Source organism: Danio rerio, chromosome 18, assembly GCF_049306965.1.
Source record: "Danio rerio strain Tuebingen ecotype United States chromosome 18, GRCz12tu, whole genome shotgun sequence".
Lineage (NCBI taxonomy): Eukaryota > Metazoa > Chordata > Actinopteri > Cypriniformes > Danionidae > Danio > Danio rerio.
Genome location: NC_133193.1, coordinates 38,171,857 through 38,195,999, shown reverse-complemented (window position 1 = coordinate 38,195,999; position 24,143 = coordinate 38,171,857). Strand labels below are relative to the sequence as shown.

General features: G+C 36.8%; 1 protein-coding gene across 1 annotated transcript in view; it reads left to right on the top strand.

Moving 5' to 3' along the window:
* LOC100535882 (uncharacterized) overlaps positions 1 to 7,349 on the top strand; it is a 120,139-nt gene extending 112,790 nt beyond the window's left edge. Inside the window, exons 10-14 of the mRNA XM_003200473.7 lie at positions 1,785 to 1,898; positions 2,204 to 2,250; positions 2,362 to 2,529; positions 4,880 to 5,030; positions 5,112 to 7,349. Coding sequence (XP_003200521.2) covers positions 1,785 to 1,898; positions 2,204 to 2,250; positions 2,362 to 2,529; positions 4,880 to 5,030; positions 5,112 to 5,548 — 917 coding nt within the window. The 3' untranslated portion in view covers positions 5,549 to 7,349. The remainder of the gene's footprint in view (positions 1 to 1,784; positions 1,899 to 2,203; positions 2,251 to 2,361; positions 2,530 to 4,879; positions 5,031 to 5,111) is intronic.
* Positions 7,350 to 24,143: the final 16,794 nt, after the last annotated feature.

Here is a 24,143-nt window from a genome sequence, read left to right as displayed (position 1 = left end):
TTCTTCAACATTAAAAGTCTCCATAGACATATTGACAACACAAATACTTGTCACCTCAATGAAAACCCCACATCTGCTTTCATTTGATTTGACATAGAATGCTTTTATTTTGCTCAGAGTTGAAGTTTTTTCAGCTGCATGCGCACAGAGCACCATAGAATGAACACGAGGCCCAACAGCTGGTTTAAACTTTACACAGGCTGTATAAGCAGAGCAAAAAACACTTGCGGCCATTAGAGAATCATTTTTTTTAAAAAGGCACCTAGTCGCCAAGAGCATGTTTAGTGTGATTGGTCTCTTACACAACTTAACTTTGGCTTACTTGCTTTTTTTATCAGGGCTTGCCATTGGAAAATGATCCCTGTTGATCTGGATTTGAATTATGTGTGTGTATTTTATACTATATATCTTGAAAATGCACAGCTTTGGAAAAAAAGAAGCATTTTTTCATTCTCTGTATTCAAGTGGTAAAAATACTAACATCTGACAGAATACCATGCATTTGTTTAAAAGAAGTGGATTGGTTCTTTATTTAAATCAATAATTTTCCTAGCAGAAAATGTTCTGAGGGCTGTCAAATGTAAGTGAAAGCCATCAGTCAATTCTAATTTCTAAAAATGTATTCATCCTTTAAATTTAGCAGAAATGCTCACTATTTTGTTTTTGCTTCAAATTAGCATCAACTTTGCTGCTTATAAATAGTTAGTGTGGCAGTTGTTATGTGTAGGTATTGGGAAGGATTAAAAAATGTAGATTATAACCGTGCAGAATAATTATTTGCAGACTCTTTGCGGAGGTTTAACTTGTGATGTATATGACAGAGCAGTGCGTGCTTCTTTACAAAGCTGTCTGGAAAGTAAACACTTCAAAAGGATCAGAGCATATGATGAGCCCTTCAGAATGCAATGCAAGGATTTTTTTTCTTGAAGTCTTTAATATTGGCAGTCCAGTCAAACAAGAAAGATGTTAAATTTGTAGCAGATTTTAGTTCTGCTTCATTAATCACACATTGGAAATGGATTGTAGGTCAAGTTAAATGTGGCATTATCCATTATTAATATGCTGCAAGTTTTGGCAAATATTGAAGATCGACTGGGTATTAGATTTATGAAATTTGCATACTATACAAATTATACACATTATACATATATCTACAGTTGAAGGCAAAATGATTACCATTGCCACCCATAAAATGGCCACATCCTGTTTATTTTTTCCAACACATTTAAGCATAATAGTCTTAAAAACTAATATAGTTTGTCTTTTCCATGAGGACACTACATAGTGTACTATTTATAAGATACTGGTAGTCAGCTTAAATAGGATAATTAGGTTACCTACACAGGTTGGGTTAATTAGACAAGGCTTTGGACAACTGTGGTTTGTTCTGTAGGGCCCCAATAATACTAACCTTTCCATTTTAACATTTTTATTCCAGCCAAACTAAAAGAAACAAGATTTTCTCCTGAGGAAAAAAAAAAAAAAAAAAATATATATATATATATATATATATATATATATATATATATATATATATATATATATATATATATATATATATATATATATATATATATATATAATAAGAAATATTAATAATAAGAAATGGTATGAAAAATTCTCCTGATTTCTTTAACAGCACTTATTTGAAAAAAATGTAAAACCTCACAAGATGGCTAATAATGTTGTATTCAACTGTATATACAGTATACTGTAAATATATTAATATGATGTTATACTTATTATAGCCTGACTTCATTTTTGTGTCTCTTCCTCACCTTTAGACACTAATGAATGTGAGACTGGAGTGTGTGTCAATGCCCGCTCCTGTCGGAATCTCATTGGAGGATATTTGTGTGACTGCCTGCCTGGTTGGTCAGGACCAAACTGTGACATCTGTGAGTATTAAGCAGAGCTGCAACATCACATGTGGTGTGCTTTCACGAAACCATAAAAAATATAAATAAATAAACAACCTACGTGATTTGACTTTCAATCAAACATGACAGTATCAGTGCTGGTGGGAAATGACTTCTCGGTGAACTCATTACGAGTTTGTTCCTGCCATAGTCTGTTCACACAGTCATTGTAGATTCATATTTTATTGATGTATGTAGTTAGCTAGTCTCTTTCTTCAGTGAAACCCAGCATTTCCACATGGTTGGCTATTGATTTTTTTTTTTAAATATCATCTATTCAACAGGGAACAGTAGCTGTCGGGGCTTGTGTCTGAATGGAGGACACTGTAAGGTAAGAAATGCTTCACGCTGATAAACTCTCTTGCTCTTTGAGGATGTGAAGACACTTTGACATTTATCCAGTTCTGCTTCAGCACAGCTAACCTCTGTGTGTGATGTGCAGGACTCGCAGTGTGTGTGTTTGCCGGGATTCTCTGGTAAACTGTGCCAGATAGCGGTAAATGCCTGTGACAGCAACACTTGCGTTAATGGAGGGCAGTGTGTGGAGCGTCAGGGTGGCACAGGCTTGCTTTGCAGATGCCCGCTGGGATACACGGGCACCCACTGTGAGGTGAGAACTTGCTTCGTTTCCATCACCACAGGATTCTGCAATTTATTCAGCCTTAATTGCATCAAGTCTGAGTAAACCTTTAGTGTTATGATGAATTCCAGAGAAAAACAGAATTTGGGGGAGAAAATGTGGGTGGAACTTGATTTTTTGCACAGCTCCTCATAATGTTGAGCTTACAGCAGACTGACGGTTGAAGGAAGATCATTATGATTGCTATAAAAAAAAAAAAAAAAAAAAAAAAAAAAAAAAAAACGGATGTGACCAACTGAGAAAGTTACAGTAGTGGATCCAGAGTAATATATATGGATAAACATGGAGCCTTGGGCTAAAGATATTAAAAACAGTCAGATTATTATTATCAGATATATAGCTGCACAATGTGGCATCATATCATGTATCAAATTTATTTTCAGAGCTGTGTTGCGGTAAAAATAGCAACAGTAAGCACCCGCAGCTCACAGAGTGCAACCATTTGACATGACTGATGCAGAATGCACTGCCCAGCTAAAATAATAGTGGCCCTCATAATCTGAAATGTGTTTTTTTTTTAAATAATGAATACATTTCATGGGTTGTAGTATATATTTTAGTAAGAGACATGGGTTGTAGTACATATTTTAGTAAGAGACATCATTTACTTTATATTAAGTCATACAGATCTTAATTCACAGGGTTCATTTTAAATCTCTTCCTGTACTGCAAAGAAATAAAAAAAAACACTGGATTAACCCACAGAACATGGGCTATGTTTACCATTGCTCAAAATGTTTTTGCTTTGCAGTTTTGAAAAAAAAAATTTAAACGCAGGGCGTCTGAATCCACTTTTGCTATTTTAAGGACGAAAAATTACTTTTCATGTTTACAGTTGCCCAACTGACTTTGGTAAGTGTAAAAACTAAACACTTCACTAGCGTGAAAACAGTTAAACAGAGCATCTGCAGCGCGAGAATAATGAGCCTCCTCCATTCGGCCTTTACTTTCACTTTCTCTCTTTTGTGGATAAGGAAACAATGGAAACTTACTACACTGAAGACATCCATTATAATTAATTTAGTTTGTTAAGCGCAAAGATTTGTTTCAAAACTATTTCTAAATTCAGTTCTAATTTCCAGCAAACGAATAAATGAAAAACAATAATAATAAAGTGTGGTCAAACAACTAAGTTATATCCAAAGAAAAGTCCAAAACCTGACAGGTAAACTTCTAAGCTTGTTTTAATAAAACAAATATAAATATGTATATAATAAATAATACTAATGATAATAATACCATTACACAAACGCAAGTTGTCATGAATAAACGAATAAAAGCCCCCGAGGTGAAGAAGGCATGGAGGTATGCTTTTTTAATATTTATTTTAATATTTAGAAAGTAATATTTTTTTATATTTTAATCTTTTAATTATTTTTCATTTGTAAAGCCATATCCGTATTGTTGTACATCCTGCATGTTTTAAGCAATGTGTAACTCGCTTTGCGCCAAACTTTAGACCTGATTTCAGCTGGTCTATTGAACAGTCTATTTTAGTTACTTAAAATAGCAATGCGCTAACAATGTGCCTTAACACACCTCTTTTCTAGACCGAAACACCTATGAGTCCACAAAGTGCCGCAAATTGATTTGCTATTTAAACAACGTGGCAGGAAAAATTAGGGTTGTGTTGATCTGAAAATAGCAACAAGTTGGGCAAACACGTCTTACACCTTATTGCACCGGGTGCATGATAGGGCCCAAAGTCATCATGATGGCAGACCCCTCATATGGAAGAAAAAAAAACTGTTGTTTAAATCTGTGAAGCCGTTGAATTTTCAATAAAGTGTGTATTTTACAGCACAATACACTCCATAGTAGAGCAGTTTCAGTTTGGTAAGGCTCACTTTTGGAGGCTTTTCACTGCAGTCTTTTAGTACAATCTTGGTTGGGGTTTCAAGCGAACAATACTGTTACTAAAATGTGATGTAAACACTCTGCTGGTCACCAATTGGACCAAGACAATCTTCACTATACCAGCATCATTGGATTTGTGACACAAGAAACCAAATATCCACTATTTAAAAGTAAATGCACTATTCTTTATTTACATAGAACAGCATTGCCTCTGTGTTATGAGTTGCTTGTGTCGAGGTTTTGTTTATACCATGTTTACGATGATGTCACGGCAACAACTAGAGTAATTCCACCCATTTTAAGCTGCACTAAACTGCAGTGGAAACGCAAAACCAAACTGAATTAAAGCAACCATACTGTAAAGTGCAGTATAAAAACGACTTTTTAAAACAGCTCAAGCTAATATTGCATTGTGTCCACTCTCTGATTATTCAGTAAAAGGTAACTACATGTCTTGTTTTAGACGGAACTGGATCTTTGCAATCCCAACCCCTGCCCAAAGGAGATGCCGTGCCTCAGCACAGGAGGAGGCTACAAATGCGTCTGTCCTGAGGGTTACTTTGGAAATGAGTGTCTGAACCTTAAGGATCCATGTCATGAACCACATTGTCAAGGTAAGGGGGTTTGAGAGTCATAAAAAAGTGAATACAGTGTGAAAAAGCATTGTTGGATCTCTGCTTTTCTTGGCGTTGCAGGAGCAGTGTCAGACCCGAATGCAAGTGGGTTCAGTGTTTATATGGTGTTGGTGGGTGTATTCGCTCTGCTTGTGGCTGGCAGCTGCTCTGTGTGTGCATTACTGCTGTCCCGTCTGCACCACCGCCACCGAACCAAAGAACAGCTCCGTACGTCAGCTCCTGACGATAACGCCATTAACAACCAGAGGCAGTTCTGCACTCTCATCCGAAATCTTGACCACAGTGTGGCCATACTGCCTCCTGCCCAGACTGTGCCCACCTCAGTGCCCACTGTGCCCATGCGGTGCAGCGAGGAGATTGAGCTCACTTTCCCCCCCTCGCCTGCACCTTCTCCAGCTCTAAAACCAGCCCATGGCCCAAAGCTGGACATCTGCAACCGCGAACGGGAGAAACTCAACCGTTTCCACTATGCAGAAAGCCAGGAACTGGAGGTGTGACCGCACTTTGTCTACTGGGAAGGAATTGGACTTCATGGTTTTTTGTGATTGATGTATCTTAACCAACCTCTGCTGGTGAACCTTGAACTCTTGAGCTTTGCATTCTACAGTAGTCAACATTTGAAGAGGATCAACAAAAACAAAAATAAAAGTTGTTCTAAAACTATTGAACACATTCTTGTCCTAGGACCATTTTGAAAACCTTTCTTGATCCACTTCAATTGTTGACTACTAGTGATATCTGAGAAGGTTCAAATATTGAAGGGAATTACTGACACAATCATCTGGAGAAACTGACCGGCAGGGCTCAAAATTGCATTTTGACACACTTGATAGGCAAATTGAGACAAATAATTCTTGTTAATTTAAATATTTATTTTTTGATATATATTTTCCCAATGATATTTAACTTTTCATGCAAGATTAGACAAACAAAAAAATGGACCATTACACCCCATTCACACGGCATTACTGCATCTCTATTACTTCGAATGTAGTGATGTCAAGCAGGGGCGGACTGGGACTAAAAATCAGCCCTGGCATAGTAGCCACACCAGCCCACATTACCACACCGACACAGCCCCACCCAAGGACACGCACATTCACTACTTATATTTGTGTACAGATGGTAAAATTATATGAGCAGTACCTATTTAAGAGATATTTAAACATTTAATGTATGTGACTGAAACAAAAACAACCCATTTATATATGCAATAATGTCATAAATTTTCTTTTCGGCTTAGTCCCTTTATTAATCTGGGAATCGCCAACTTATCCTGCATATGTTTTATACAGTGGATGCCCTCAAAGCTGCAACCCATTACTGGGTTACCCAATTCCCAATTGGCCTACCTAATTCACCTATAGCATGTGTTTGGACTTGTGAAGGAAACCAGAAGCAAACCCACGCGAACATGCAAACTCCACACAGAAACACCAACTGACCCAGATGAGGCTCAAACCAGCAACTTTCTTGCTGTGAGGCGACAGCACTACCTACTGCGCCACTGCACTGCCCCCTTTCGAGACTAGTTCTTTTATTTTATGTAATTGGCAATGTCTGACTTGACTGCCTTTCCCTTTTTATGGTCCATCTCTGACAATTAGCTTGTGTTGCACTCACTGTTTGTTTGACATTCTTGTCAAATTTTGATTATGTCTGCGTAACCTCAGATTGGGTGCGGCCCATCTCCCGGTTGTTGCTGATTGGGCCAATGCTTAACATTTACTGTTATTCTTACTATTATCACCATCATCATCATAATATTCACATCTCGCACGAGATAAAAGCTGCCTACATTAAAAAAACAATACATATGAAAAAAAAAAAAAAATGTAAAAATAGCTGACCGGCACACATTTAAAAAATTGTTCGGCCCTTCTGGCATTTGCCAGAATTGCCAGATGGCCAGTCCGCCCCTGATGTCAAGCATTCCCAAACAGAACTGTGGGTCTGTCGATTCACACTGGCTCTGTTGCTTGTGGAAAAAGCAGACACCGACTTCAGTCAATCAGATTGATTCATGCAAATGTACTAGTGCATACACTAGCCCAGGGGTCACCAATCCTGGTCCTGGAGGGCCGGTGATCCTGCAGTGTTTAGCTCCAACTTGCCTCAACACACCTGTCTGGGTGTTTCACACTGCACTAGCCAATCACATTTGTGTAACACCAAGAATAGGAGTTTATTCAAATGGAGGAAAGGCTTATCACTGTTGGTAATCACCCACTGTTTTCAGATCAGTCTTTATGCGTATATATACACTACTGGTCAAAAGTTTGGGGTCTGCTCTATTTTTTTTTTTTAATTATTATTATGTGTTTATTGTTAAATAAGCTTATCCTGCTCACCAGGGGTCCGTTCTTTGTACGTGGATTACTCAGTTAGCTGGATTTGGATATTGACGATTTGACACGATCAAGGATTGTTTCGTTCTTCAAAGCTGATCCGAGAGTTGTTGTCATAGCAACAGTTCTGCTAGGTCAAACCTGATCGGGAGCAGGTTCAATTCATATGAACAGGATTAGATCGGCTTAGTTCAAGCAAAGATAATACAGAAAGTATGTTCCGAATTCTGATATTTTCTTACAGTAGTAGTTATATACACTTGGGAAAATGGTACATATTTTTAAAATATATATAAAGTTATAGTCATTAATAAAATTAATTAAGTTATACATATTAATAAAACTAATGCAATCTGCACCCTCGAAATGAAAGAACAAAGATTGCCACCTGGTGGTGCAAAGAGAAAACTTATTGATATGAACTTTTTAGATCGCTTTAGTACAAATTGTGTATAATAGAAATGCACAATATGTGACTTTTTTTAAAGCAATAATACATTTATGCAGTCATAAACATGTTTTGATAGTTAATATGCCAGTGATTTGATGCTTCACAAAAGTTGCAGACGCCTTTACCAATATGAAAACGCTTTTGTAAACAACCAGTTATTCTTTACACTGATTACAAAACGGCTACTATACTAAAGAAATTATTTTCTAAATGTGAAACTAAATACATTGATATGCATTGAAATACATGATGAATACTCTTGACACATGAAAGTGTAAAGCCTGCTGCTCACAACAAATGTTGAAGGTTATTGTGTGTCATATTTAACAAGCCGTTTACTGCTAATTTGATGTAATTTTGCTCACATGGATAATTGAATATTAATCAGATGATGTCATTACGCTGCTGTGCCGTCAGCCAATCGCTGCATTGCTGATCATGATTTCGAGGATTGATAGATCTGTCCTTCACAACACACACAGCGATCTCAGATCAGTTTATCCAGACATTCTAATCTGATTCGCGAACTCATTTGAAGAACCAAATTAGCGAGAGATCAGTTATCAAGATTAAAAGATCCGGGATCTGCCAAATAATCTTAGATCAATTAAGCGAGGTACAAAGAACGGACCCCAAGGCTGCATTTCTTTCATCAAAAATACAGAACAAATCATAAAATTGCTAAATGTTATTGCACTATAAAAATAACTGTTTAAAGGTAGTTTATCATTTAATTGAATCATTTATCCCAGTGATTTAAAAGATGCATTTTCAGCTTCATTACTCCAGTCTTCAGAGTTACATGATCCTTCAGAAATCACTCTAATATGAATTATCATTATTGTTATTAATATTATTATTATTACTAATGGTAATATTAATAAAAGCAATAATGTCAGGAGTAATAATTTCACTTGAAACTTCATACAATAAGAAAGCAGTTATTTATTTATTCATTCATTCATTCATTCATTTTCTTGTTGGCTTAGTCCCTTTATTAATCCAGGGTCGCCACAGCGGAATGAACCGCCAACTTATCCAGCAAGTTTTTACGCAGCGGATGCCCTTCCAGTCGTAACCCATCTCTGGGAAACATCCACACACATATTCACGCACACTCATACACTACGGACAATTTAGCCTACCCAATTCACCTGTACCGCATGTCTTTGGACTGTGGGGGAAACCGGAGCACCCGGAGAAAACCCACGCGAAGGCAGGGAGAACATGCAAACTCCACACAGAAACACCAACTGAGCCGAGGTTCGAACCAGCGACCTTCTTGCTGTGAGGCAACAGCGCTACCTACTGCGCCACAGCCAATAATAATTTAATCAATTTTGCAATGAAGAACAGACTTTTCATTAAAAAGAAACCCTAACTTTTGAGCGGTAATGTGCCTGGACTCGTACCAGAGGGACCAAGCCTGAAAAGAGTTGACAGAGGCAGCAGGTGAACATGGTGTGTAAAGTGGTTGTGATTGGCTGTTGTCATTATGACAGTCGTGTCAGCACAAAATGCGATGCATAAAAACTCTAGTCAGTCCCCCTTTTCATCAGTCACATATGGTGTAAACAGGGTCTCATCATTTTAGCGTATTTAAAATAATTTTTGTTTATATGTCATACTTTAAGGTGTATCCTTCAACAGAAGTTTTTCAGTTGTTTCAAAAGAGAGTTCTTTTTTAAACAACAGTGTGATGAGGCGCTGTGCGTCTCTTTCACACTGCGCGTTTTTTTTTTTTTTTATGTCAGGATTTCTAATCTCTGGCACTTTCAAGCCAGTCGCCCTTTACAGTGAAAACAGTCATGGCTGCCATATTGATGCATCATTCCATGCTCAAAACTGGTCACTTAGAAGGACTCTTCAGAATGAACCATTCCAAAGGTTACAACAGATGAACATTTCAGGCCTTCATGAATCTTTAGACAGTGTAGTTGATTGGTGTCACACACTGTGTTATATTCAAGAGGGCACATCCCTACACCCTAATCCCTTTAAATCAGTCACTCTGTAGTCCAAACCTTCTGTAGGCTTAAAGCTGGATTTATGCTTTCATCTGGTGCTGCATCGCGCATCTCCGCTGACCGCACATCGCAAAATGGACGAGGCTTTTATACTTGCTGTGTTCGCTGTTGTGATGTTCTTTACAACGACAGGGGGGCAGTCAAAAGAAACCCACCGTAAAATCAGACGGATAAACTGAAAAGTTGAAAGTTTCCGGAACTACGTCATATCATTAATATCATTCAGCATTTTTAAACGACTTATTTTTAAAGTTATTTTAATGATTATAAGGATTTTTATAATTATTCAAGATTTTTTTTAATCAAACTTTGATGCATCACTTGATTTTGTTCACATCTCGGACAGTTTTACCTTTAAAAGTTTATTAAAATAGTAATGACAAGAAAAAGAGTTGCTCTACAAATATATTTTTATTATGGCAAGAATAAAATCAACAAAAAAAGTACACTTACTAAAAATACAGGTGTTTATTAGAGCCCGCTCCACAGTCCACACATTACTGTCTGGCTAATTTCTGTCCTCTTCTTATGCTAAAAAGGCAATAATAGTCCAACATGCCTGACAATTATCACCAATAAAACCTAGAAAAACAGGGCATCAATATATTTTAAACTGATAAGTCAGTGTTAAACCTATGAATGATGGAAAAACAGATTCTGTAACTGTGTACCCGGGTCTCCACTTTTGCCATGATCTCTTTTGGTTTTAACAAACTTATCCTTCAGGTTTTCCCAAACCTTTTAACAAAAACTTTGTCCTTTCCCACGACTGTTGCAGTTTCTAGCCAAGAATTATTGATCATTAGTTTATTTCTATGATCAGGGATCATAAAGATGTCTGTACAGTCGTACTGCTTCAGACAAAATCTCTTCAGAGTGTTTCATATTCAACTCAAATCAAACAGGGCGCCGTGTCTCAAAAAAAAAAAAAAAAAAACATGCGCACTGCCAGCCGAAACTATGTCGCGCACACCCAAAGCGAACATCATGAAACTCCGCGATGGCATTACATTCGCTGCGCGCAAATCAAGCAAACAAGCGGACGTGTCGAGTTTAAACCAGTCTTACCTTGTCAAACTCAGTTCCTGCAGGGCCACAGCTCTGCTTCATTTACTTCTAACTCTAATAAAGTACACCTGATCAAACTATTTGAGTCCTTCAGTCTTGTTTGAAACCTACAGGTAAGTGTGTTGGAGCAGGGTTGGAACTGAACTCTGCAGGAACTGAGTTTGACAGACCGGGGTTAGGGCTTTGAGCCCTTCTAAATGAAACACAGTGTTAGGTTTCAATAGTTGTGCAAATCGTGATTTTATTTTCAAATTTGTATTCAAATACACAAGAATCAGATCATCATTCTTATAATTCAATTGAAGAATATACATTCTTTATAGAAGCCAATGGTTCAGTGAATCCATGTAATTAACCCCAAAGCCATTTTTAACACACATTTTACACCTCTTGAGAGATAATTTTGAGCCCTGTCAGGTCAAAAATGAGTTTGAAAGAAGAGCAAGTGTTATTAAGGCCAGTAGTTCAACATCTTTGAATACTGAATATTTAATTGTGTTCTATTGTGTTTACACTTGTGCCCTATATATTCGTACACATTTGTTTGATTGTTTGAAGAGTGTGTGTGTTTGTGAGCATGTAAGTGTTAATGTGTGACTGTTAACGTATTTGTGGATGGTTTGCCATAAATTTCCACAAAGCCATCCACATTACTGCAACTCCCTGACTTTTTGATACACAAGTAAAACAGTATATCTGTGTCTGTGATTGATATTTGAAGGACTCGTGGAGAAAGATAGCAGCGCTGACTGATAAAGTGCCAGGCGACATCTTTAATTATCTTGCTAATTATTGCCCGTCGTGTTGGAGATGTAAAAGATGTATGATTTTTATAATTTTTGGATGTATATAGTGCTGCTGTACATATTTTGTACATATCAATTTTTGCCATTTTTTTTGTACGCCGACTTCTTGCAAAACGATGCCATTTTTATTTCCTGTTCTCACTCTTTTCAATATTTGCCGCAGGATTGAAATGTAATTAAAGTGCATTTATCAACCAAAACGTGTTTTCGTGAGCGATCATTAAAGGAATTGGTTTAACAGGGTGTGTGTTCAGTAATCTTGTTCACTGACTCTTCCTTATTGTCTAATTGCCTTTTGGTAAGCTGAGAGAAATGAATAAACTATCTGGGACCTCGTTTATAAAATGTTGAGCAGAATTTGTGCTAAATTGGTTCATTTATAAGATCATTTCACAAATGTGCGAAAGTGTGATTCGGAGAAACCGAATGTGTGCACACATAAACCTGTGCTTATGCCACTCTTCCAAATGTGACGTTATGTTTGCGTCCGAAAATGCAAATTAGATTGATGCACAAAACTGGAACACAGCATAAAACGTGTCCATCCAATGAAATAGAATTGAAATAAAGTTAATAATGAAAAAGAAACTTTTGCTAAGCCATTTTATAATGACAACATTTCAGATGCTTGGTCAGATTGCTGGTTTGTCCATTAATATCGTCCTATCTTGCCTACTTTGCTGTCACATGACTTTAAAATTACATTGTTTATGTGTATGTTGGAATTTATTCAGCAAATGTCTTTCCGTAGTAGTATCATTCATTCATTTATTTTCTTGTCGGCTTAGTCCCAACATTAATCTGGGGTCGCCACAGCGGAATGAACCATTAACTTATCCTACACGTTTTTACGCAGCGAACGCCTTACCAGCCGCAACCTATCTCTGGGAAACATCCATTCCACACACTCATACACTACGGACAATTTAGCCTACCCAATTCACCTGCACCGCATGTCTTTGGACTGTGGGGGAAACCAGAGCACCCCGAAGAAACCCACAATGCAGGGAGAATATGCAAACTCCACACAGAAACGCCAACTGAACGGAGGTTCGAATCAGCGACATTCTTGCTGTTAGGTGACAGCACTACCTACTGCACCACTGCATCGCCCCTCCTTAGTAGTTTATGAACATTTTTTTTCCAATCAGCTGTGCGCATCAATTTTTAATGCTCTTTTTCGCATGGTGGCATAGTGGGTAGCTCTTACAGCAAGAAGGTCATTGGTTTGAGTCTTAGCTGGGTCAGTAGGTATTTCTGTGTGGAGTTTGCATGTACTCCCTGTGTTTGTGTTTCCTCCAGCCTGATCTCACGAGGAAACATTATACATAAGTATTTTACATTTTGTCAGTTTAGTGGCTAATTCGTACTAGTTCAGTACGAGTACTATTTTAAAAAAGAGACGTGGCACCCATTCCCACCTCTAACCCTAACCGTCATTGGGTGATGAGTAAATCGTACTAAATTGTATGAATTAGATTAGACAAATTAATACGAATTAGCCATTGAATCAAAAAGTTACGAATTGTTGTGAGATTGCGTTGGTTTCTTCCAGGTGCTCAGGTTTCCCTCACAGTCCAAAGACATGTGCTATGGGATAATTGGGTAAGCTAAATTGTCCGTAGTGTATGCGTGTATGTTTTAGTCTTCCAGGTTGAGGGTTGAGCGTTGGACTAACAACCCACCTTGTAAAAATTAGATGTTCGATGTCAACATGGTGAGGCTAAATATCAACTTCGATATACACAGCCCTGGTAATACCGTTTTTACAAATTTACGTGGACTGAACATAAAACAATCAAGTTGTCTCAAACAAAACTCAAGATTTGTGAATTGATTCAGCTCATTTTAAATTAGTTTGAACAAGCAGCAAAAAAATTATTATTTTTTTTTTTACATATACTCTCCCTCGTGTGGTTTCTTTCTTCTGTTGAACACAAAAGATGATCTGTTGCTGCCTGACTATATTCAATGAAGAAAAATATACTGAAGTTTTTTCCTTTCCAAATTTACAGCAGTTATGTACAATTAAAACTTGACAAAGTACTCTATTTTGGTTTAATTTCTGTACCAATTACACAATGCTTGCTGCTTGTTCAAACTATTTATTTAAAATGAACGGGAAACAATTATCAGTTTTTAGCAGTCAGAAACAACCTCCTGCTCTCCCTCATGAAGCAAATACGGAAAAACTGAAACTGCAATTCATAGAAATTCTGCTGGTCCTGACTCCTGGCTCCATAATAGAGCAGCTTTCTATTGACCCGACTTTTAAAATGGCCAACATTACAACAGAAAAAAGGTGTTAACAGCCTGGTACTAAAAACAATTTTGGTTCATATAGCTAATATAACCTTGATGACACCTGTTATTTTTTTTATAACTCATCCGTTTCTTTATATTAGGTTATTTTAAGGGCATACTCACACGATGTACAGTTGCCTTGAACCGGGCCGAAGCACACTTGTCCCCCCTCCCGTCTCTCCCGATGGCCAGCACTCACATCACATTCTTGCCTGAGCACACTTACGTCATCGATGATAGGTATTAGGAGGTATGCTAAAGGTGCAGCTGTTGTGCAGTGAGGGGTTTGCGTCTTTAATAATCCACGACAGTTTGCGTTTATTGAACAGTAAGAATGATTAATAAATCCACATGAAAAAGTCCATTAAAAGTCACGTCTTGTCTTCAGTTTGGAGCTCAGTCGCACTTTGCACTCACACTACAAGCGTACCGCGCCTGAGCCTGTGCTTGGCACACTTCTTCCAACAGGGTCAGGGCCGGCCAAGTGAACCGTGCCTGAGCCAAATTCAGAGCACTCAGACTTCTCAAACAAACCGAGAAACAGGCCTAGGCACGGTTCGGAGAGCATAGTGTGAATACGCCCTAAGTCTGCATAATTAAGGTCGTGGACACTTGAGTGGTCTCGCTGGTTGCAGTCACTTCACCTCAGCTGATTCCGGCTGATTAGCCGCTGAACTCGGCATGTACATCGTATTTTTGTGTTGTTTTATGCGTCTTTACACAGTAAGTTGCCTTTTGGAATTTGCAATCCTACAATTATCAGATGATAAGGCCTGCTGTGTTCACTTATTTGTGCTCACAAACCTTTCACGTGAGGTAAATGATATACTTATACCATTTCTATAAATGTATTTGTTTTATTTAAGATCATTTATCATTTATAATTTTCTTTTGACCTGTAATGCACTCCAGAATCTGACAGATTGATTTGCTGTAGGCTATTAAACAGTCATCTGAAGCGTTGTCAAACAGTTTTGTGCCTTATTTCATAAATAGCCTTGCATTTACTAACACAGATTAGATTTGAAAGTAGTTGGAGTAATTCACATTTTCCTCCTCTTAAAAACATCATACGAACAATGTTCAGTGGCTCAATGTATTACAATAGTGTTTTTAAAGACTTAAGACTAAACATTGATACAATACACAACCAAGCACATGAGGTCAGAACACAAATGAGTCGCAGGTAATGAAGTATTAAGAGTTTCTCCCAAAGAGGCGTCTGTAGCTCTGCTCATCGCTCCACCTCTTACCCCTTGTTTGGTATTCTCGGTCGGTGCGATGATGCGCAAAAGAAATAGCGACGGTTGGCCACGCCTACTTGTAGCTTCTTTTGCGTTCTTCAGAAACCTATGGGTGACGTCACGGATACTACGTCCATATCTTTTATAGTCTATGGTTTTAGGGTGGCAACTTAATTATTTTACATTCAATGCACCTAAATTTTTAAAAACTACAGAGTAAACTTAATTCCTTCATGTTGTCCCATCACATTGATTGCGTGGAGCGCAGCATTTTAACAGTGTATCAGTATTTGTAATAACAAAACCAGAAAATGAAATACCTTTGAACCTAACTCTACAAACGTGTTAGAATTTGCTTTCAAATAACAATACCTGCACAGCACAGTGGAGTTGGCCAGGGTCAGAATGACTGCACTTTTCACAACAGTGAAAGTGAGTGAGAGGTCAGCAGAAAGTGAGAGTGCCAGACTCGTAGGTATGACAAATGTGAACTGTGACCTCTCACAGACAGGCAATGGGCGGATATAAATCTTGGCTTCCTGTTCCCACCCGTCCGTGAGGAAATGTAGGAAGTTCAGTCCTCTTAAAACACAGAAACGAGCCCAGTGTCATGGCGGCAGTGACCGTGATGAAGCTGAAGCCTCCCTCCCTCCACACCTGCTGGGTCTCAGGATACCCAGCCTTCCCCTCATTCACTGCATTGTGCTCAAGACCAGCAGGTCACACTCTGAATTAGTCTTTTTCCTGTCTTAGCTGTCAAATGTCTCTAATGTGAAGTCACAGTTGCTGAGGTGTTCTGCCCTTAAAAGGTTTGTTCACCAAAAATGAAAATAATGCTGTTAATTACACACCCTTATGCCGTTCCAATCACCTAAGGCATTTGTTCATCTTCAGAGCTCAAATGAAGTTATTTTGGTAACATTTTACTTGAAGGGGGTGTTCATATGACTGTCATGAAACCTTTATGTCATGAATTTGATTTAGATTGTGACAACTGTCATTAAGTGATCTGATCGTTCATATGAAATGCAAAGGTGACATTTGGGATGTCTCTTATGATAACTTGACATTGTAAAGGCTTGTCATAAAATCTTATCTTATAAAAAATAAGACTTGTAATAAATCTGTCATAAACATGATTGTAATGAGGACATTATAATTGTCATAAATTTTATAACGTCATCAATAATATTTTTTCTGAAATTTAATTTGTCATTAAAATGTCCTTTAAATTCAATATATATATATATATATATATATATATATATATATATATATATATATATATATATATATATATATATATATATATATATATATATATCAGGGGTGGCGAACCCGCGGCTCGCGAGCCGCTTGCGGCTCTTTTACTGCTCTTGTGCGGCTCAACCTCTCGCGCGATTTAACATACATTAACCAATTGACTGACGCCCCATTCACACGGGGCTTCTGCGTCTCTTTCTGCTTTTGTGCGGCTCAACCTCTTGTGCGATTTAACATACATTAACCAATTGACTAATGCCCCATTCACACGGGGCTTCAGCGTTGCTCGCTGCAGAAGCTGGGAGTAGCTCAACTTTTCAATTTCAAAAAATTTCAATTTCAATTTCAATCTGATTTTTCCAATCAGATCGCTGTATGCAAATACACCTGCTAGACAGTGGCCTATTGCTGACTGAATTTCATTTTCTGACGCTTCTATGACGATCGTTTCAACTCTAACTTCAGACACGCCTTCAGTCAAGGGTTGACACTGAAGCCCCGTGTGATTGGGGCGCAACACGAGTGACGTGCAGTTCGTTAATATCAATCGTCATGGCAGAGTCAGGAAAGCGTACATCTAAGCGTAAATACAAAGATGAGCGCAGAACATTTTTATCTGAAAAAAATCTCATTTTTATCTGAGGATTTATATTTTTTGTTGAAAGAAATGGAAAGCCATTCTGCTTGATATGCCAGACTTCGTTGTCACATTTTAAGGCTTCAAATCTCGAGCGCCATTTCACCTCTCTTCATTCTGCCATAGCCCGGGAAATTCCCAAAGGCAGTGAACTTCCCAAGCACAAGGTAAAGACACTGAAAGGTCAGGCAGAAAAGCAAACTCAGTTTTTCCGAAAATTTACTAAGCATTCAGAGACGGTCACATTAGCATCATATCAGCTAGCATGGAACATTGCTCGTGCAAAAAAGCCATACCTTGAAGGAGAATTTGTTAAAAAGTGCCTCAGTGATGCTGTTGCTATTCTTTGTCCCGAAAATGAAAATTTGAAACGTTCAGTAAAGGACCTTCAACTGTCATGACACACTGTTGAACAGAGAATATCGGACATTGACAATTCAGTAGAAACACATTTACTGTCAGATCTTCAGAAGTGCCAGTATATTAGCATTGCGTTGGATGAGTCCTGCGATGTTCAAGACAAGCCACAATTGGCAATATTTGTACGGTTTGTGTCAGAAGACTGCACAATTAGGGAAGAGCTGCTTGACATAGTGCCGCTAAAAGACAGAACTCGTGGCATCGATCTGAAAGAGACACTGATGACTGCTGTTGAGAAAGCAAATTTGCAGTTATCAAAACTAACAGCCATAGTCATGGACGGAGCTCCAGCCATGCTGGGATCTGAGAGAGGTCTTGTAGGGCTGTGTTAAGCTGACGACCGTTTTCCAGTATTTTGGACTTTCCACTGTATTATCCATCAAGAGCACTTGGTGTCTAAAAAGCTAAACTTAGACCACATTATGAAACCTGTGCTGGAAATTGTCAATTTTGTACGCACACATGCTCTCAATCACAGACAGTTCAAAAATCTCATTGATGAACTTGATGAAGACCTTCCATCTGATCTGCTTTTTCACTGTGCCGTGCGATGGCTTTCAAGAGGACATATGCTTTCTCGTTTCTTTGAGCTTTTGAATCCAGTGAAGCTGTTCCTCGCAGAGAAACATAAGGACTATCCTGAGCTACATGATCCCCAGTGGATTTCAGATTTGGCTTTTTTGGTTGACGTGCTGCATTATCTGAATGGACTGAATTTGGATCTGCAAGGGAAGTTAAAGATGCTGCCTGACCTGGTGCAAAGTGTTTTTGCATTTGTCAACAAACTAAAGCTGTTCAAGACACATCTACAAAAGAGAGACTACACACATTTTCCAACCTTGTTAAAGGCAAGTGGACAAGAAGCAGAGGTTGTAAAAGGGAGTACTGCACGGTATGCTACGCTACTTGAAAATCTTGAGCAAAGTTTTGAGGAAAGATTCTCCAACCTACGACAAAAAAGACAACAGATAACATTTCTGATCAACCCATTCACTGCTGAATCAGGCTGTTTAAAAGCCCCTTTAGTGGAAGATGAAGCAGCATCTCAGCTTGAAATGATTGAACTTTCTGAGGATGACAGACTTAAAAGTGTCCTGAGGGAAGGAACCATGGAGTTTTGGAAGATTGTGCCCGTTGAGAGATATCCCAATGTCAAACAGGCTGCACTCAAACTGTTGTCAATGTTTGGGTCAACTTATGTCTGTGAATCACTTTTTTCGACACTGAAACTAGTGAAATCAAAGCATCGCTCTGTTCTTACTGACACACATGTGAAAGAGTTACTACGAGTAGCCACAACTGAATACGAGCCAGACCTGAAAAAGATTGTGGAAACCAAGGAATGTCAGGTGTCCCACTGAGTCAAGTAAAATGAGGTAGGCTAATTTAAATCCATGAAAACTATTGCGTTATATAATTAGGTGTATAAGTTATTGTGACAGATATACTGTGGTTTGCGCATCTGTTGTGTGGCTCTTTGCAGTGATAAAAGTTTTTTTTTTGGCTCATCATGCCAAACAGGTTCGCCACCCCTGATATATATATATATATATATATATATATATATATATATATATATATATATATATATATATATATATATATATATATATATGTGTGTGTGTATATATATATATATGTATATATATATATATATATATATATATATATATATGTATATATATATATATATATATATATATATATATATGTATATATATATATATATATATATATATATATATATATATATATATATATATATATATATATATATATATATATACATACATACATACATATACACACACATATATATATATTTTTTTTCTTTTTTATATTCCCCAAATGATGTTTACCAGAGCAAGGAAATTTTCACAGTATGTCTGATAATATTTTTTCTTCTAGATAAAGTCTTATTTGTTTTATTTTGGCTAGAATAAAAGCAGCTTTAATTTTTTAAAAACCATTTTAAGGTCAAAATTATTAGCCCCTTTAAGCTATTTTTTTTCTATAGTCTACAGAACAAACCACTCTTACTACAATAACTCACCTAATTACCCTAACCTGTCTAGTTAACCTAATTAACCTAGTTAAGCCTTTAAATGTCACTTTAGGCTGTATAGAAGTGTTTTGAAAAATATCTAGTCAAATATTATTCACTGTCTTCATGGAAAAGATAAAATAAATCAGTTATTAGAAATGAGTTATTAAAACTATTATGTATAGAAATGTGTTGAAAAAAATCAGCTCTCTGTAAAACAGAAATTGGGGAAAAAAATAAACGGGGGCAAATAAATCTGACTTCAACTGTATATAAGTTATTACTCATCATATTTCATATAATAATTTAAGAGTATTGGCACCTTCACTGAGATTTTTTTTTAAATTACAATTTTATTTTGCTCCACTGTGTGATCAATCAAAAATACACTAATGATAATTGTATAAGCCTCATGACAATCCAGTTTAAGACAGGTTTATAACAGTTATATTGTCTTGGTAATGTTAAGCTGTCATAAAGACGTCTCAAACAATGTCAATTTTGATTTAATAATATCGTAACTGAGCTCATGACACTTAATAACAGTTGTCAAATGCATGCATGCAATCTTCATGTTCATGAGATGTGTCATGTCATGATTTTAAAGGTTTCATGTCAGTGTTATGCCTTATGATCACCACTTACAGTGTCTTACAGATATTTTGGATGAAATCTGAAAGCTTTCTCATTCTCAGACAGCTATAATCCCAAGACGGTGAAAAATAATAAAAACGATTTCAAATGAGACCATTTGTCTCAATCAGAATACATTCAATCAGAATACATACAATCAGAATACATTCAACATTTTGACAATATACTTATAAAAACTTGGACTGATAGACGAATATTAAGAAAATGATTTGATAGTTTCCTAGGTCTGGACCTTTTAAAACAAAAATAACTTTGTAATAGGAAAGCTTTGATGATGGGGCAATGAATTATTTGTTTTGATGTTTCAGATTTCTAAATATTTCAGATGTATGAAAATTGCAAATTTGGATGATTTAAGAAAAACGGCTTTGGTACTTTAAGTATTGTATTTTTCAAAAAAAAAAATAAAAATAAAGTCTGTGTAAAATCAAAAGTTGCACTGTTTATCTAGCTAGCGCACATGGTTATTCTTTAGGTGAACAATCTCTGAAGGTTAATCCACTGAAAAAAAAGTTTCAGCGTTTAGATTGGTGGTCCTTCTCCATTGATGTCAGTCAGCCACAAAATTCGTAACCACAACCATTAGTTTGTTAAAAGGGATTGATGGACAAAAAGATAGCCATACTACTCTTTCAGTTGGAAGTACATCACCATACTTAAAAGTCTCTGCAACTTCCTAATACACATTGCTGATTTTGAACTGCCTGTCTAAACTATCCTGTGCGGAAAAAAATAACTGATAAAAAGACCAGGAAAACAAAAAGTTAATGATGGCCCAAAGATGGCACCTGCCTATTTCTTTACCTGTACGGCATTGGCTGCTTCAGGCTTATGATATATAATGTTAGAACTTTCAACAGCCAGAATAAATAAAGCAAAAGACTCAACTCTAGAGGCAAAGAAAGCAACTGCAGACAAACTGATAGAAAGGAAGAAGGCATTAAAGATGGCAGAACTTAAGACCTGAATCTTTACACCTCTGATGACCTAAGAGCTCTAATTACCTGCATTTATGTTTAAATTAACTTGTATTAATCTTTCCCGGTATTTTGATTGCAATTTGTAAAATGGCATGGGCCATGGACATGAGTTGGTTTGGAGAGAAGGGGTTTGGATGGCTGGGAAAGTGATGTGGTCAAAGGGTGAATCTATTTTGCTTATTGTCAGAAAGACTTGAACATTCTGTGTGACCATTGTAAAGTCAATACAATATGCATCTAAAGTAAAAGCTTTACATTCAAAGCTTTGAAAAAACAACAGCAAGATCACTACTGACTACCATATACACATAAATGGTGAACAAAAAAGCACAAACAATATAAAGCTGGTTTGTAATGCAGGTTTATTTAAACAAGTATTTTACATATGAACAGTTAAGTTGTGTCACATTACATACACTGTCAACGCATATGATGTGAAGGCATCGTTTTTTCGCAGCTCTACAGTGACCTCTAGTGGCCGTCTGAGGCATTTTAACCTCCAAATATTACATCAGCAGGACACGTCTGTCGGAGCATCAAATGCCAACAGTTCTAGTCCAAAAGTCCTATCATTTACCACATGATGACAGCATTATAAATGCCAAGAAAGGTATGATGTCATTTCTTTACGAAATCTGTTATTCGAGGAGAATCTCAGGAGATCTACTCTAAGGGTACAAAATCTTTTCAACGCATACACAGAATAACCTACTACATAAAGACAAAATGAAGCCTAAAAGCGTATTGTACTCTGCTCTAAAGAAACTGGAAAAACAAGTTGAAATTTAAAACTTAAAGACCTGTTCACACCAAGCGTGTTCACTGAAATGCTACATATAGCTTAAAAAATGCTCCACTATTTACAATAATAGCCCACATTTGTAGACTGGAAAAGTCAGATTTCTTTAAATAAATACCACATTCATAGGAAAACTGATTTAAACAGTAAATAATGAACTATAAAGAGCTGCTGCTGTGGGCTCAGATGTTGATAATCTGTTGAATATTCTTTTGATAAAGTCTTATGTTTACATTAATTCACATTTTTTAAAACCATGTTTACTGGCTAAATCAATGCAGGAAACCTCTATTGTCCATTCACTCTTTATAAGACACTCATTGAAATCCTCAGCTAGTCTAACTTAAAGCTTTAATAAGTGATTTTATTTAGAAGCAACTTGCATCAAAGGCATCACGGTGGCCCAGTGGGTAGTATGATCGCCTCACAGCAAGGAGGTCACCGGATCAAGCTCCGGCTGGGTCATTCAGAATTTCTGTGTGGAGTTTGCATGTTCTCCCTGTGTTTGCGTGGGTTTCCTCAGGGTGCTCCGGTTTCCCCCACACGTCCAAAGACATGTAGTATGGGTGAATTAAATAAGCTAAATTGGCCATGGTGTATGTGTGCGAAGGCAAGAGTGTATAGGTGTTTCCCATTGTTGGGTTGTGGCTGGAAGGGCATCCGCTGTGTAAAATATATGGATCAGGGTTTCTGCAGGTTTCACAGAGTTCAATTTAAGACTTAAGAACTTTTTATGACAATTACAAATAAAATTTTAGACCCATAAAATCATTAATTAAAAAAAAGAAAATTCCTCACTGCTCTGGACTAGCTAAAGTGTTTTTCTTACAGTGAAGATGCTTAAAGCACAGTTTGTTTCATATTTTTATTCTATTGTATTTATTTCTCTTTTCTTTACAGGGTGGAAAATAATATATGCAGTTGAAGTCAGAATTATTAGCCCTCCTGAATATTAACAACCCTTTTCCTCCCCAATTTCTGTTTAATGGAAAGAAGATTTCTAAACAAAATAGTTTTAATGACTCATATCTAATTTCTTTATCTTTGCTATGATAACAGCACATAATATGTGACTGGATATTTTTTAAACTACAATCATTCAGACTCAAAGTGCAATTCAAAGGCTTAATTAGAGTAATTAGGCAGCTCATTGTGTAACAGTAGTTTCTTCTGCAGACAATCAAACAATATATTGCTTAAGTGGGCTAATATTTTAGACCTTAAAATGGGTTTTCAAAATATTTAAACCTGCTTTTATTCTAGCCGGAAAAAAAGCCTTTCTCCAGAAGAAAAAAATATTATAGGAAATACTGTTTTAATTCCTTGCTCTATTAACCATAATTTGGGAAATATTTATATAAAAAAAAAAAAATCTCAGGAGCGCTAATAATTTTGACTTCAACTGATAATCATTTTGAATAATCGTGATTACAATTATGACCAAAATAATTGTGATTATGATTTTTACCAAAATCCAGCAGCCCTAATGTTAGGTCCAAACATATTCTGTTCAGCCTGTCGGTCAAAAAAACATCTAATTGTAATTTGTAAAAACAAAATGCACACCCTATTTGTACAGAAAGGATTACAAAATATTGTAAAACAAATCCAGATGAAAAAGCAGATGTCACTAACATTCTCTGTTTCATTAACAGCAGAGAAAAACATTATTATAGGACTCAGAATCCATCCTGCATTGTAGAGCACTGAAAGCAACACTGCAGCATTTGTTGGTGTGAAAACTGTACAGTTACCATTTTTGGAATGAACAGGGTTTACCACTAAAAGCTCAAAGTTTGATTTAGTCCCCTACTTCTGTCATTTTTTTAATCTTAAGTATTTCAAAGTAAGGATCACCACATTTCAATTTAAAGGAATAGTCCAACCAAACATTCTGCCATTTACCCATCTTCTAGCTGCTGCAAACAATGCTTCAGTTTTTTTTTTCTTCTGTTGAACAGGCATCCATTTTTTTTGGATGGCTGCTATTTTCAAATATTTTTTCAATTTTCTTTCCGATAATAAAGTTTAGAATCACTTGAGTGTG